This window comes from Ruditapes philippinarum, unplaced genomic scaffold, assembly GCF_026571515.1.
Source record: "Ruditapes philippinarum isolate M1 unplaced genomic scaffold, ASM2657151v2 ctg464_1_1_1_1, whole genome shotgun sequence".
Classification (NCBI taxonomy): domain Eukaryota; kingdom Metazoa; phylum Mollusca; class Bivalvia; order Venerida; family Veneridae; genus Ruditapes; species Ruditapes philippinarum.
In genome coordinates this window covers 257599-274249 of record NW_026867304.1, presented here as the reverse complement: position 1 = coordinate 274249, position 16651 = coordinate 257599, and the positions used below count along the sequence as shown (strand labels likewise).

Here is a 16651-nt window from a genome sequence, read left to right as displayed (position 1 = left end):
AATGCAAAAATATTGTTCTATTGCTGGACATTTAATGACAAACAATATTATTTCACTATATATCATTTTGTACCCAGACTCAGTCATATTGTTACCATACAAAGTTATTTTATAACAAGACTGGTTATATTATCATCATATTTGTTTTAAAAAAAACTAGACTAAGTTTAATAGCCTTCAAAATGTACAACCAAGTTACATATTAAATCCAATTGTTATATATTGCTTTATATTTTTACACTATACTGCATGAATTTATCTCGGGTCTGTTTCAAACAGAAAATCATATATGTTAATCATTAAAAGCGTAAAACCAATGACAGTAAATGTGTAACAGAGATACAAAGAAAATGTAAATGTAAAGCAAAATAACATAATTATTAAATGTAATAGCAAAACAGGTATTGCAGTCATTCTTTGTAATCATTTTCTATACAAAATTATACAGTATTATAAGCTTGGTTAACCAAGTGTAGAGGGTTTTTTTAAATATATTTTCTTACAACAAAAATTGTTGCTATTTATTGCAATGCCCAGACAAGAATCAGTCTGATCGGTAACTATCCGGACAGTAGGCTATCGTCCGTTGACTAATACCATCCCGGGCTGTAAGCTAATGCTACTTATTTTAATAATATACATGGCATCCATAAATAAATTAATTGAAATTGATTGATTACATTACAACAATAATGGGGTAAAAGAGCATATTGGCAACCGGAGGAGTCGATGCTAATTCGAGAGACATGTCTTTTTGTTGTTGTTGTTGTTTTTATTATACCAAACCAACATTTTAATGTAATTTTTCAACGCTATGACAGCAATTCATCATTGAGTGTGATCAGGGTAGAGAACTATAACATAACTCTTTCTTTAGTCTATACAGATTACTCGCCCCTGGGGAATAATGCAAAAACAAATTGACTGGGTGTTACTTATTTCGAAGATGATAGATCGAAATAACACCATGTCACATCAAGTTCATCCAATCGAGATACAGCAATTTTTCATATGACAACAATTTTCTTTACTTGCTATGGCAGTAAACGCACTATAATAGTAAGAAACATTTATCAAATTGAGCTCTAAATTTAAATCTAAAATAAATTCAATATAATCCTACCATTAATCATGTACAATCTGAATGCATATTGGTTTCCCAAAATTACCAATAGACCATTGATACAATCGAGTTTTAAAGTTTGAAGGCCTTGTTTCTCGAAATGGTAAAAAAATGCAGTAGGCTCATTGTTATATTTAGTCGGCGATTTGTGAACTCAACAGACGGTAAGCGATTGATTGATTGATTGATTGATTGATTGATTGATTGATTGGGTTATGTAACTCCGACACAGTATAGATCATATGGCGACGTCCTAGCTTTACTGGTGGAAGAAGACGGCGGTGAGAGGCAGGAGGTTTGAAGTCAATAACCTTAATCACTCGGGCGCCCCTTGAAATATATTGTTATTGTTTTTTAAGATATTTCATTTTGTTTTATACACTTTTTTGAGACTGTTGTCCACATCACGATAAATGGAGAAATATTGGTCACTTATGATGATTTGATAGGCAACCGTGTATTTAGTATTTGAATAGTACATATTGCTCTAAACATAGATGGTTTTTTTTGGCTCCTAAATTGTGATAGTTAAACAAAAACATTTATTTATTAACCACTACGAACACTGTATGTTATTTATCGCTTCTTATGTTTCAAACATAATAAATGAAAAATTCCAACATGTGAAATTTACATTTTTATACTGTGCTTGAAATGATTTATGACGTAAATAAAAGTTTTTTTTATGCTATTTGTTTTACAAAACTCACAAAAATATGTGTATGGTGAGTATTTAAGTAAGTATTATAAAATTTAACTATTTGTTTCCTCTAGTAAGTATTTAACGTTCACATTTTATCATAAAAAAGTCAATGTTGAAGTGAATTAATGCGAATTAAATGGAAAAAGATAATTTTATATTAATACTAGTATTTATTTTACCTATTAGAACGGTCATACAACAGAGTTCAACCTTACAGGGACTCCACAGATGGGAATCTGACATATCTGGAAATAATTTTTCGAGATTTCTGCTCCATTTGATGTAGGTTGAGTGCAAGCTCATTCACTCACTCAGGTTTTCCAGATAAGTTAGTCTAATTGTGAAAAATGAGCGTCGCAACGCTTATCACTCAAATTTGATATCTTGCATATCTTTCCCATAAGTGTCCAAGCTGATCTATTTAAGATTTTTTTTTTATTTTATAATTCTAGGCTTTTGTACCTTAGTTAAATGTTTTTGTTGGCTCTAAAGTCTTGAGTCTTTAAATAACGGTTGACCTCCCCACCCCCTCTCTCCCATTATTTGTTTGAAGATTAATTTATAAGCAGTTGGTATTTGTTATATCTTATAGATAGACAAGTCAATATTTGGACCATTAAGGTCTCCTAGTTTGATAAGTATTGGTATTTATTTTCTAATGAATACAAGCTACTGCCAGTGATCTAATGTATATCGCATTAATGGGTTTCCAATACGTTTGAGGCATGACGGGACTAGAAATATTTTTTTTTCTTCAGAGATTTATGTACTAGTGGATGTAGGTATGGATAAATAACAGGTATGTAAATATTCAGATCATTCCTTCAATCAATTTATCCAAAAATCCTCATTTATATAGTGCAAAATGACTGAAAAATGAAAAGCGTTTCAATGCCTTTCACTCAAATTGTGCTAAGAATCGCTCAAAAAGTTTAGTTCCCTTTTAATATTGAGCATATTTAATATTAACCGTTGTATACTTTTCCTATTTTATTAATTTCATTTGATCTAAGCAAGATTTTCATGTTTTATGTTCATAGGTTTTTTGGCTAATGTGGAGGTCCTTTAATCATGGTTCAATAAGTTCATTTTTTCGTTCCTCTGACATTTATTATTCATGAATACATTTTTGTTACACAACTTTCAATGTCGTTAAAAAGTGAAGTAGAAACTGTTAAACCCTAAAGGAAAATATGTGACCATAAATTATAAGATATAAAAGTGGTGTTCACTACCAAACCACAGCGGACCATTACGACAGAATGTCGTCAAAGAACATGCAAAGATTTTATGGCTTACATTTTTTTGTGATAGTTTGTTGCTTCAAAATAGGTGAGTGAATATTGTCTATGAATGCTTATATTGCTTAAGTTTATGTGTGTGTATTTTTTCCACCATTGTTTCATTTGTTATGTCAACCTTCAAAGCAATTATTATTTCATCTAAATATGTGATTTAAGTATAATGCTAGAAGGGAAAACGAATTTGGTCTTAAACATTTATTTGTAAATGTTATCAATTAATTGAATGAGTGCACGAAAAACATGTCTTGTAATTAAATGCATTTTCAGTAATAGATACCAACCCTTTGTTCAGTTCATGACAGAAAGCGCTCACTTTAATTTTATGTCATATTTTGTTTTTTTGTTTTTAGTTTTTTTTTTGTTTTTTTTTTTCCTTTTTGCAGCATAATTCATATTGATTGCATGATTGATTACATGTCGACATGTGAAAAAGGAACACTATAACTTTTTCTTTGTTGATTATATAATGCAATCAAATAAAATGACTGTATGATTTTACGTCATTACAGGGAGTGGAACATGTGACAACTTGGGTAACGTGTATTATATTAGCAACGAAGCTTATTACAATTGGTATGTTGGAAACAGCGATAGCAACTGGAGCAATAGCTCATTTTGGGGAGGTCACGTTCAAATTCCTTGGAAAGAAAAGATCAACAAAAAATGCTCAAAAGCACCATACCATTATTTTGCTGTGTTAAAAGGTAATGGTTACTATATTTATTTTATAGGGGAAAAACGATATATGCATCATTTAAGAGTATTTTTGTTCCTATAATTCGGGCACGATAAACAGAACTTTCGTCAGTTCTAAAAATACAAGCACGGTCTATTAAAAAAATAACACAGAAAAAACATACTAGGTACTACTGCAAGCGATTAACCAAATAATTACTACGTGTATTAAACTTATATAAATGCGCGTTATTGTACAAAGTGAATTCAACAAGTGGGTTCGAAACCTAGTGGAAACTCTTTTTTCTTTCAAGTTTTAATTTCTTATTAGACAAAATAGAAATATTATTACGCATATGAACTTTAGGGTATTGTAGTTTTGTGTCTCCTAAAATCTGTTAAAATATTCATGATGTTAATACATTTGTAATAAGAAATATAATGAGATATGAGAATAAATGAGATGAAGATACTTTGGTTTAAAGCCACTGACCTCCAGATGGTAAAATGAAAAATATGAAATAAAATTTCAAGTAAACAGTAAATACTGATCAAGTTAGATTGATTGTATAAATCCATCATCACTGACACCTTAAGTCAAGAAAGAATGTTGACAAAAGCGTAAATATCTCGGGTTTTTCTTTTCCATAATCTACTACGTTAATAACGCAGTAGCCAATATAAATCATTTAACGCGGTCACGTGTCACAACAGTGGTCCGGAAAAATCCCAGTATCCAGTATGCCCGGGATCGTTTCTAAATTTTCGCCATTGAGTAGGCCCATATCACAATTCAAGCTAAAGGTTAAATTGATAAATTGGTCATCATTTATATGAAATAATTATTTAATTATAAATTTAAGGGCCACGAATTACTTAAAATATAAAAACAAACGCAATACTGGTATTCCTATATGTTTGATAAAATCCCAGATTCCGTGCGTTCCGGAGCACAGGTCGCGATATTGTCCTGTACGATCACCTGATACTAGAAAAAAAAGAATTCCGTGGTATAATAAAAGAAACTATTTCCCGTTGGTGGAAAAATAAGATCAATAAAGTTAAAATATGAACATTTTGAAGTGTCATTTCGTTTTCTTTCAACTATGTAATGTTTTTGAGGGGGGATTTTGAAATATTAGCAAGACGGCAGTTTGTCTGCTATCTTCTGGAGGTCAGCTGCTTTAAAGGGACAATGATAAATAATCGATCGCATTACATGCATTATGTAGTTTTTTTATGAATAATACTAAGAAGGGAAAAACAACTTTTTGAAGCCTGTTAGCCCTCTGCCATGAAGTAGGTTCCTTTAGAGCTTAGTGCTGTACCGATTGAGCTATTGCCATATTTAATCCTCACTTTTACAATTATCAGTCAAAAGTTCAATCAATCAGGACATGCAACATTTTATTTACCCATATAGATGTATTATTAAAAAGGACTGTTCCAAACTATTAATATATATGAAGAAATTTCTGTTTAACGTTGCTCAGATTATAGTATTTTATAAAGAGGTTATACTTAGGTCATATGGAGATGTTCCAGCTAAACTGGTGGAGGAAGACCTCCGGTGCCCTTCCTTCCGTGCATTATTTCAGGCACGAACGGGCATCTGTGTAGAAGCTAGTTGGATAGCTTCCTCACATGAAAGAATCCAAAGATTCGAACCCACATCGGTGAAGGCCAAGTGGTTTGAAGTCAATGACATTAACCACTCGGCCACGGACGCCCCATTTTTTTTTTTATTTTTAGATAGTGAAATCTATGTATGTAAACCCCTGTTAAAACAGATCAATACTACATATGCATACAAGAACGTTTCAAAATTAAAGAACAAGGTATTAAGCTAGAAACAAGTAATTACATATAAACGCACGATAGATAAAATACTAAATCTGTTTCTTCATATTAGAGGAGCACGTGGATATAGCGGATATAGGTGAAGATGTCGTTACAGCGGAAATTTTCATATGGAATCAGACTGATGAATGCATTAGAAATTCCACGGTAGAAATGAGAAATTGTAATGGTCACCTTCTATACAGATTTACATGGAACTACGACATTTACCAAAACACTTTGGTTTGCTTTGGTATACTTTAGTTTTGTTTCCTTTATAAAAATAATACATTGTAAAACATGATATCTTATGATAAACTCCTTTAATAATCATAAATACTATTAACTATTCTTATATGTCAAATGTAATATGTAAATAAACACAGGTTTATTGGTAATGCCTCGGGTAACAGTATTTTACGAGGGGTAATATTGTTACTGTTACTCACAAACCAATGTGTTATTCATTTTATTGCCCCGAACAAATACTGTGATTTTCTGAAAGTGTCAACTAAATGTAATTGTAACAAAATTAAACCAAGAGTAACAATAACTGTTTAAACTGTCCTTACCTTGCAATTTATAAATGTACTGTAGGCCCACTTGAGGAGTTATTTTTAGCTCACCTGAGCTAGCTCAGGGTGAGCTTTTAGGATCGTTGAATGTCCGTCGTCCGTCGTCTGTCATACTTGTTCGTTAACACTCTAGTGGTCATATTTTTGCCTAAATCATCATCAAACTTTGTCAGGATGCTTATCTATGTAATAGCTCGGATGAGTTCGAACATGGGTTATCTCGGATGAAAAACTAGGTCACAGGAATTAAAATAGAAAAACCTTGTTAACATTCTAGCGGTCACATTTTTGCCTCAGTCGTCATCAAACTTGGCCAGGATGCTTATCTAGGTAATAGCTCAAATGAGTTCAAACATGGGTCATCTCGAATAAAAAACTAGGTCACAGAGCTAAATATAGAAAAACCTTGTTAACACTCTAGTATCGAAATATCCTGAAAATTGGTTTGAAAGTCTGTTTTGAAGATTTCTATGGTTAGTTTGTATTTGGGTCACCTAAGGTCAAAAACTAGGTCACCGCCCAAATATGAAAAAAAAATCTTGTTACTCTAGTGGACACATTTTTGACTCTCGGATGAAAAACCAATGAAAAACTAGGTCACATGAGCTAAAAGTAGAAAAATCTTGTTGACACTCTAGTGGCTACGCTACTGTTTTAATCCAATTATCCTTGAAATTGGTCTGAAAGTTTGTTTTGATGTTTTCTAGGTCAAGTTCGAATATGGGTCACATTGGGTCAAAATCTAGGTCACACTAGTCAAATATGAATAATCCTTGTGAACACTAGTGGTCACATTTTTTGACTCACCTGTCATGAAACTTGGTCTGAGAATGCTTGTCTAGGTAATTGTTCGGATGAGTTCGATGGGTCAGGTGAGCGATCTAGGGCCATCTTGGACCGGTTGTTCTTTTATTCTTTAAGTAAGTGAGGATATATACCAGTCATAAACATACAATAAACTATATTTTATTTAGAAAACAAAACACAAACCCATTTATACGGTTATGATATCTGAAATCTGATCCTTCTGTATCCAGAATGTTCGTCAAAGTGCATTTACAAAATATCGATGGTATTCTATGTTTGTACACCATATCTGTACTGTTTCATTGATTAAAAGTGTTAAATATTCCTTTGTTGCAAAGTTTAATCGTCTGCATGTTTTAGTTTGACACTAATTATTCCCATTGCAATTACTTCCGATGAAAACGGATGTTTACTTTTTAAGTATTCAACAAAAAGATGTTTTATTCGCAAAATCACTGCAGGGTGCAAACAATTAAATGTTATAGGTTTCATAATCACTCTGGTGATGCCCTATCGTGGTGAACTTTGAAAATAAGAATGAATCGAGAAAAAACTGGCGGCCATTTTATTTTATTTCATTTAAAAAATAGACCACGTGACCAGATGTTATACTGTAAAAAAGGACTGTACAAATATCATAGTTCCGTGGCTCACTTGCATTAACAGTAAGAACACCACCTATGGGAAATTAACATTACAAAAAAAGTGAGGGGTAATATACTTAAGAACAACGGAAACGCACGCCCGCATTATTTAATATTTCACGCGTTTCGACAGTAATAGTGTGAAATTATTGTCGTTATTATTATAGTATTATTGCGCGTTACGCATTCAAAAGGGTGAATACTAGTCGTCAGTCGTGTTTAATGAATCGTGACTTAACTCAATATGTATATTGTAATGTGTATAGAGGGTCATTCTACCAGACGATTTCACAGAGACACGTTGTATAAATATTTTACACTCCAAATTAGCACGTGGCAGCTGTTGCGACTTGGGATGGAAGAAAGCAGTATTTTATCGAGTTTAGGGTCTTTGTTAGATTCTAGATTGCAGACAATTGAGAAGAAAATATACGAAATATCACAAAATCAAATTTCGGCGTGTACTAGTGGTACTTATGTTTTCAAGAAAAAAGGCCACGAGCAACAGTTTATGGTGAACGCTAAAGTTATGGAAAAAATGAGACAAGCAGACGGTTATCTTGCCCCCATTACTGAGGAATATTCGAAATCGTCTGCTAGCAGTGCCAGAGAAAAGATTTCAGAAGGTATGGACATTTTGTCACATCGTCAAAAATGTCTAAAATTAGCCGACAGTTCAGAGCATGGTTGGCGTGTCGTACAAGAGTACGAGTCTCATCCATTTGCGGAAAACTCCGACGATGAGAAGAAAATCTACAAGGCACAAATTCAAGCAGATAGGAATGTTCGCCAGGAACGTCGAGTACGAGCTAGACGTTTTTTACTGTACCGTGCTACTAAAGCGCCGCCAGCTACAGATAGTCATCCTCCGAATTAACAGACATCAAACAGGAAACCAGGGCTATGCTTCAAGAGTGGGAAACCCGGGCATTGGCGGGCAGAGTGCCGCATGGACTTGCAGGCTGATAAGAATGGCAATACACAGATAAGTATAAATTATGGTTCATTTTTGTTAAATGAAGTTGAGCAGTCTGATAACTTTAGTATTGAGAAAATAAAGTTAAGCTATAAATGCTCTAATGATTTGATAAAGAATGTTTCACATACGTATGACAACGATAACATTTCATTTTAGATAAGTAGTGTCTCCGGTTGGGAGATTGCATAATTGCATTAAGCACTGGCAAGAGGCGGAGCCAGGTTAATATATTTTAAGTGTAGTTTCAGAAGGATATAAGTTGCCTTTTAAAACGTTACCAAAATCTGTTGAACTTACAATTAATAGGTCTGCCAGAGAAAATGCTGTTTTTGTTTCGAGTATGATTCGAACCCTTCTCACTAAAGGTTGTATAGAAAAAGTTGCAGAGGCACCTTTTGTGGTAAACCCGTTAACTGTTGCTTATAATAGGCATGGTAAACCGAGGTTAGTCTTAGGCTGCCGACATTAACCCAGATTTATTCAAGTACAAATTTTGTTATGAAAGTCATGACTTGGCGAGCCAAATCTTTTCAAAAGGTGATTTTCTGTATACTTTTGATATTAAAGGGGCGTATCATCATATTATGATTTTTCCCCAACATGCTACTTATTTAGGGTTTTCATGGACAGAATTGGGACAGAAGAGATATTTTGTGTTTCGGGTTTTGCCGTTTGGTATATCTACCGCCTGATATATATTTACGGGTAGTAATCAAGATATGGAATAATTTGGGGATGGAAATCATTTTGCTTTTAGATGATGGTTTAGGTGGAGCTAGTTCTCTTGAGATGGCCAGGGAAAACAGTATTTTTGCTAAAAAAGATTTGATTAGTTTCGGTTTTCTGTTAGCCGAAGATAAGTGTCAGTTGGAGCCGACCCAGCAAACTATTTGGGTAGGCTATTTTTGGAATACATGTGAGGGTTTGCTGAAAGTAACGCAAGAAAGAATAGATCGGACTGAATCATTATTACAGTTTATTATTACTTCTGTATGCAAGAGCGTAGTTTTGTTTTCGGTCAAAAAGGTAGCATGTTTAACGGGTCAGTTGATATCGATGATGAGTGTTTTTGGTTCTGTAGTAAGACTCAGAACCAAATATTTATATGAATGTGTAAATAGCAGAGTAAGCTGGAATGCTGCAGTCAAAATAAGCAGTGGTGCATTTGATGAGCTTATTTATTGGAATACACATTAGAAATTTGAACAAGGGTTCGTTATTTTCTGAAATAGGTGATACGGCATACGTCTTTGTTGACGCCAGTGGAGCTGGAAGTTGTAATTATGCAAACGTCTTTGTTGACGCAAGTAATGTAGGTTTTGGGGGTTACATACAGGGTATTGCAGACAGCGATGTTATCGGTTCTTGGTTAGAATCCGAGAGCATTTTGAGCTCCACCTGGCGTGAGCTTGAGTCTGTATATAGGGTAGTACACTCAAATTTACCTTGTCTCCATGGTAGAGAAGTGTTGATAAACACAGATAATAAAAATGTGTGTAGTGTGTTGCAAAATGGTAGTAGCAAACCACAATTGCAAGAGATAGCGTTAAAGGTAGATAAATTGTGCGATGACAAACAAATTAATTTACATTCTCGTTGGTTACCAAGAAAAAATAATGTTGAAGCTGATTTTCTGAGCAGATGTTCGGACAGTGATGATTGGTCAGTTGTTGACTGGATTTTCAAAGTATTAGATGATAAATGGAGAAAGCATACCTTTGGCCGTTTTGCGTGTCATTACAACACTAAATGTAAACCCTTTAATTCAAGATACTGGTGTCAGGGTACACCAGGTATAGATGCTTTTGAGCAACTTTGGGTCGGTGAGAACAATTGGTTTGTTCCACCGCCAAGATTAATAGAAAGGTGCGTCAGTAAAATTAATAGCGACAAATGTAGTGGTACTTTAGTGGTGCCATGTTGGCATTCGGCACTATTTTGGCCATGTCTTTTTCCGGCAGGGAAACCAGCGAGCTTTATCAAATATGTATTTATGTTTCAGCCTGGAGTTCTTACGAAGCGTGGTTTTGGCAGAAACGACGGCCGTTGAATTTTAGATTAATAGCTATAGGATTTTGATATGTACAGGTGTGTGTTATATTTTGCGTTTTCCTTCAGGTTTAAACTTGAGACGGTGCATTGAGGATGAGGTACAGAAATCAGGCGTTTCATACAGTTCTTTTAAAGATACCGCTGGGAAGATGACTGATTATCTTGTTAGCTCTAAAAGGGACAGTACAGTGAAAAGTATTATTATTATTTTCTGAAATGGGAAAAATATATTAAATCAAAGGGAGGCAAGAGTGTTCCAGCTTCGCCAATTCTAATAGCTATGTACTTAACTGAGTTAATAGATAAAAAGTGTTCTTATGCCATGGTTTTTTCTACGGTCTACGGAATTAAATGGGCTCATTCACTCCGTAATCTACCAGATCAAACTTGTTTATAAAAAACTTATTAGAAACATCTAAGCGTCTGTATTCTAAACCGGTCAACAAAAAAGAACCAGTTTCTACAGAAATGATTACTGAACTTTGTGCAAAGTATGCAAACAGTATTGACATTTTCGTAGTACGAGATTTATGTATGATTTTATTGGGTTATGTTGAATTTTTAAGGTTTGATGAGATACGAAATCTCCGTTGTAATGACATTACTTTTCATGACAATTATTTTTCTTTGAAAATTAACAAAAGCAGAACTGATCAGTATCGTTTTGGCTCAGAAATTGTTATGTTTCTTTGAAAATTAACAAAAGCAGAACTGATCAGTATCGTTTTGGCTCAGAAATTGTTATTGCAAAAGGGGTTTCTGAAGCATGTCCATACGTAATGCTACAACGGTATTTAAGAATTTCAAAACAATGTATAAGCAGTCCTAAATTTTTATTTCGTCCTGGTATACGGTCAAAAGGTAATGGTTGTCTGATTTATAAAGACAAATGTTTGAGTTACACTCGAGCAAGGGAAACTTTGTAACACAGGTTGAGAGAGGTAGCAGGAGATTTGAACTTGGGATTGCATTCCTTACGGTCTGGTGGTGTAACTGCTGCTGCTAATGCAGGTGTGAATGATCGGTGTTTGAAACGACACGGTCGTTGGAAGGTTGACAGTAGTAAAGATGGCTATATTGCCGATTCTTTGGACAGGAGATTAGAAGTATCTAAGCTTTTAGGATTATAATACTTTTTGTTGTTGTTTTACAATCCGATACAACACCAGTCTTTTTTATTTTCTAAACGTTCGTCTGGCCTTGCATATGGTGTTGTGTTGTTATTTTAGTTTAGCAAAGACTTAATATTTCACGCGTTTCGATAGTAATAGCGTGAAATTATTGTCTATCGCGTTACGCATTCAAAAGGGTGAACACTGGTCAGTCGTGTTTAATTAATTGTGACTTAACACAATATGCATATTGTAATGTGTAAAGAGGGTCATTCTACCAGACGATTTCACAGAGACGCGTTGTATAAATTTAAAAAAAAGAGTAGTTAATGTAATCACTATTAAGTTAATTCATATGTTTGATTTTGTAACAAAAACATACGTCGTCGCAAGATGAGGTCCAACATTAGCGAACCGACACTTGACAAATGGACACAGGTTTCCACACGATGGTTTTTCCTGGGCGAGTCGGAACGCACTGCGAGCCAATGTAGCATTATCCGATTTCGGCAAAGACGTATGTTTTAAGATAATGAAGGCAATTTTTTAGGCAATTGTAGTCATTTTTAGTGTTTTAAATGGTTGTATAATGTACAAGAATAATCGCATTTTCTTTTAATTATAGTTAAACATTTTGCAATAACTAAGATTTGTTAAGTTTGAATGTGTAGATTTTCATGTTTATTGGAAATATTTTTGCGTAAATCTGTTTGCATGAATGTGATAAAATATTAGCATTTGTAATTTTGAATTGTATAACGCCATATACTAAGAATAGTTAAAGTTTGAATGAAAATCCTTGCTAAAAAACAATAATTCATGTTGTAACAAACTACTTTCGGCTTCCATCTCGTAATAAACGTTCGTCTGGCCTTGCATATGGTGTTGTGTTGTTATTTTAGTTTAGCAAAGACATGCATTTTATTACATGAAAACAAAACACTAACAACTCCATTAGATATATATATCATAAAAAACGCAAACTTATCGACTGAAAATAATTCAAAATGTTTAAAATTAATTTATACCAGTAAATCAAAGAACCTAATATGAAAATCCCAAAATCACACTTTTTCATCACAGTAATGAAAACTTATCAAAGGCAAAAACCAAAATAAAAAAATCCAAAACAAAGTCACTCATAAATGTCTATTCGTAATGTCACCGTCGGAATCTTTAGAAACGACAATGTCCTCCATCAGGGTCTCTTACAGATGTACGTCGCCTCATATACCTTACAGCGGGTAGTCGCCTGTGTAATCTGACGCCATTCGTCCTGTAGTGCGAAAACGCTGGTGAAACCGAGCAATTCTAGACACATGAACACCAAAACGGTTGGCGCTTTGTTTATTAGATAGACCAGACTGAATCTGTCCTAAATCTACCCAGCGGTAATTTCTTCCATTGCATACAATTTGCTTGCAAGTCTCCAGTAGTATTTGAAATTTAGCACTTTTATAGAGGAAAAGTGTGAATATGCAATTTCCATGTTAGCTTTTACGATTTCTAAAACTGACCATTGGCATAGTTTAATATTCATTCTCATAAATATTTTTATTGCTCATTTGTGTCTAACATTCCTAGAAAGGTGTGAAAAACAAGTTAATAAGAAACAGTTTTGAAAAATGAATGATTTCATTTCATAAAATAACCATGAATTAGTTTGTTCTGTTTTCTATTGTGATCTTATCACAATTAACTAAAAGTGTTACTTTTGATTTTTTTCGGATACTGTCTTTACTATGCAATTACTTCATTAAAATGTTATCATTTTTCATAACTTTGGTATCTAAATGACCGGAATGCATTCGGATTTAAAAAACTGTGAAAAAATATTTCAAAGAAAAATATTTTCCTTGTTAAAATGAAATTATCCCGACCGTGCGTTTTCATTGTCCTTAATTATAATAGAAAATGAAAAATGTTAACATCTCCAACTCTGATATATTCTAGGCTTATAGACAATTGAATGATGTAAATTATAGAGGTAATACCCCGGTCACATATTCACGGAATACGCCCACGGGAGAGCCACGGATTTATTCCGGCATCATCCGTAGCTACCCGTACCGGTCAGTAGCTCTCCGTATTGTAACGTAATCAATCGTAGTAGTCCTTGTCTATCCGTGGCGATCCTTGACAATTTTTGAACATGCACAAAAATTTGCTACGGAAAAAACAACCGTAGCGTATCCCTGCTAGTCCGTATTAAACCGTAATGATACGTACTGGTCCGTACTTAAACCGTACTAGTCCGTGCTGATTCGTAGCCCACCAACTTCTCAAGGATTTCCACGGTTTGGTACGGAGAACTACGTATTTGTACGGTTAGCCTACGTATAAGCTACGGTTTTAATACGGATTAATACGTCATTGTCACGGAAAGCAACGATCGTAATACGTTGTATTACGGTGAGGCATGGATTAATATACGGTTTATTGCGTTGCAACACGAAACGGTACGAAATCGTACGGTCCAACACTGTTTAGTGATGAATTTCGTATCATGTTCTTTTTCAAGGGTATAAATACGACCTTCTTGTTAAAAAGACATATTCAATAAATGATAATTGGCATTTACTGGCTGCAACTTTATACTGAAATGGCTCAGAGGTAGTGGTCGAGCTGCTTGATGGCATGCATAGAGGTAAAAAAATATATTAATATCGTACTACAATTCATAAGAAATAGAATAACCTTTAATGTTATTTTACAAACATTGGATCGTGATATTGGAGTAAATTTGTACATAAAAAGAAGTCTCTCATAAGCCTCTGACACTGGCAAGCTTTTTAATATTTTCTAAACATAAACATTCACGATTATTAATGTAATTGTAAAATAAACAGCAATTTTAAATTAAAAGAGAAGGAACATTTTTCATTAATGATAAGTAGTCCATATCTAATCAGGTAAGAGAAGACAGAGGAGATGGGGGACTAGAGATGGGCTTTTCCGAAGACCCCTTCATGTTCAGTATGGGGCTCTCATGGCCGAACTTGTTGAGGATCCTGCGTCCTTCAAGAAATTCACTTTATTCGGATCTGATGTGTCTCGGGGGTCGGACGCGATTAGGCCGAATCCTCTTCGACAAAATCATTGAACTCTGCAATTCGTTTTCTAGGTGTTCTTTTCTTGTGAGGCATTTTGAAAATGAGCATGCAAGAGGTTGTGGACGGATGTATTAGGTCCGTATAGATCCGTGGCAATTCGTTCTTCTCCGTATCAATTCGTTCTTCTCCGTATCAGACCGTACTTATTCGTACTAACCCGTGCTTATACCGTAGCAGACCGTGGTGTATCCGTAGTGCGTCCGTCCTGATTCGTGTCGTTCCGTATCAAACCGTGATTGTCCGTAACAATCCGTGTCTCTCCGGGTGCTTTTGGTGGAAAATCCGTCGGACTCCGTACTCATACCGTTGTGTGTCCGTACTGGAACCGTAGCGGACTACGGAATTTCATATTTCCGTAGTAATCCGTGAACGATTAGATAGTAGCTCTTCCGTGGCATTATCCGTGAATATGTGACCGGGGCTTTTGCACAAGCTCTTAAGTAGATATTGTACATGTATAATATCTATAAAGTCAAATTCTACTGTCAAAAAATCTTAAACTTTTCATTAATTATATTGCAGATAGAGTATATACGGATTGTAAGTATTATGTAAAATTATTAAATGATATTTTCTAACATTAAACTTATGTTCAGATAGTTATATATATTTCTTAAAACATTCTTTATATATTACAGAGATTTTTAATACTGCACGATTGTAACGTCTTTTTTCATCAATTGGATAGTTTTGATGTGTATATGATCTTTATACATGGCTGCAGTCGATTGAAGTAATTTCATTTTTTCTCTAATAAAAGAAATTTGCAGCATTATGAATTCGATATCTAGATTCCTGCTAGCTTATATGTATAAAAACGGTTATTTGCAATATAAACTTCACCTAGTGACTTGGGTTATATATACAAACAACCGTTCATGTAGGACCATATAACTTACACTGTAACAACACCATACAATTTATATTATTTAAACATTTCTGCGAAAACGGGAACAAACAATCGACACAATCACGTAAAGTTAAAAGTGAACACTATTGTTGAAAGTTTTTACCAAAACCGGTTAATATAAATATGAATAACGATGAACAAATATTATTTTCAGCTTGCCAGTCATCAGAGTTTGTTTACTCTGCTGGAAACGTGACAGATAGGTTCCTAAACTTGTCATAATCATACATACAGCTTGGATGGTTAGACGCTCATCAAAACGGGAAACAGTATGTGCTGCCTGATTATGGCGACGTAATTGAAGTTTTCGAAGAATGTGTCGGTATCAATAATTGGTATCGCGACATTTTCTTTCTGAAAGGTACATTGATAAAATAGTCAAGTACTTACGACAAATATGATCCTTATTATTAGTACTTACTTTACAAATGAACGAAGTAAGAAATAAATAGTAATGTTAATATCATCATGCACATGTATGTATATAATTATCATTATCATATGCTTGAAATTTAATGCTGATTTTTTGTTATTGTCTTCTTTTTTCAGGTAATCGCCGTCAAGTATCCTCTTATATCCACGTTTATTCCTTTTATAGTCGCCGAGGGACGTTGAAACGTCAATTTTACATTTCCAACTGTATAATAAAAATGCCTTATTACTCTCAAGAAATTATTTATTTTCAGAGAGAATGTCTCTAGATATACCAGAGAACATTCCTGTTAAGTATACAGTTTGCTATGTTTACAAAAACAACTATAACAATTACGATTACTCTGTTGATGGGGAATATTATTATGAAGAGTATTGTGATC

At 34.1% G+C, this 16651-nt stretch overlaps 2 protein-coding genes across 2 annotated transcripts in view; both read left to right on the top strand.

Moving 5' to 3' along the window:
* Positions 1-16651, top strand: part of LOC132735622 (von Willebrand factor D and EGF domain-containing protein-like) — a 106275-nt gene that overhangs the window by 48328 nt on the left and 41296 nt on the right. The gene's annotated exons all lie outside the window — the stretch shown is intronic.
* LOC132735614 (uncharacterized) overlaps positions 3058-16651 on the top strand; it is a 40038-nt gene continuing 26444 nt past the window's right edge. Inside the window, exons 1-5 of the mRNA XM_060722592.1 lie at positions 3058-3158; positions 3640-3834; positions 5718-5897; positions 15449-15466; positions 15991-16197. Of these exons, the coding sequence (XP_060578575.1) occupies positions 3089-3158; positions 3640-3834; positions 5718-5897; positions 15449-15466; positions 15991-16058 (531 nt within the window). The 5' untranslated portion in view covers positions 3058-3088 and the 3' untranslated portion in view covers positions 16059-16197. The remainder of the gene's footprint in view (positions 3159-3639; positions 3835-5717; positions 5898-15448; positions 15467-15990; positions 16198-16651) is intronic.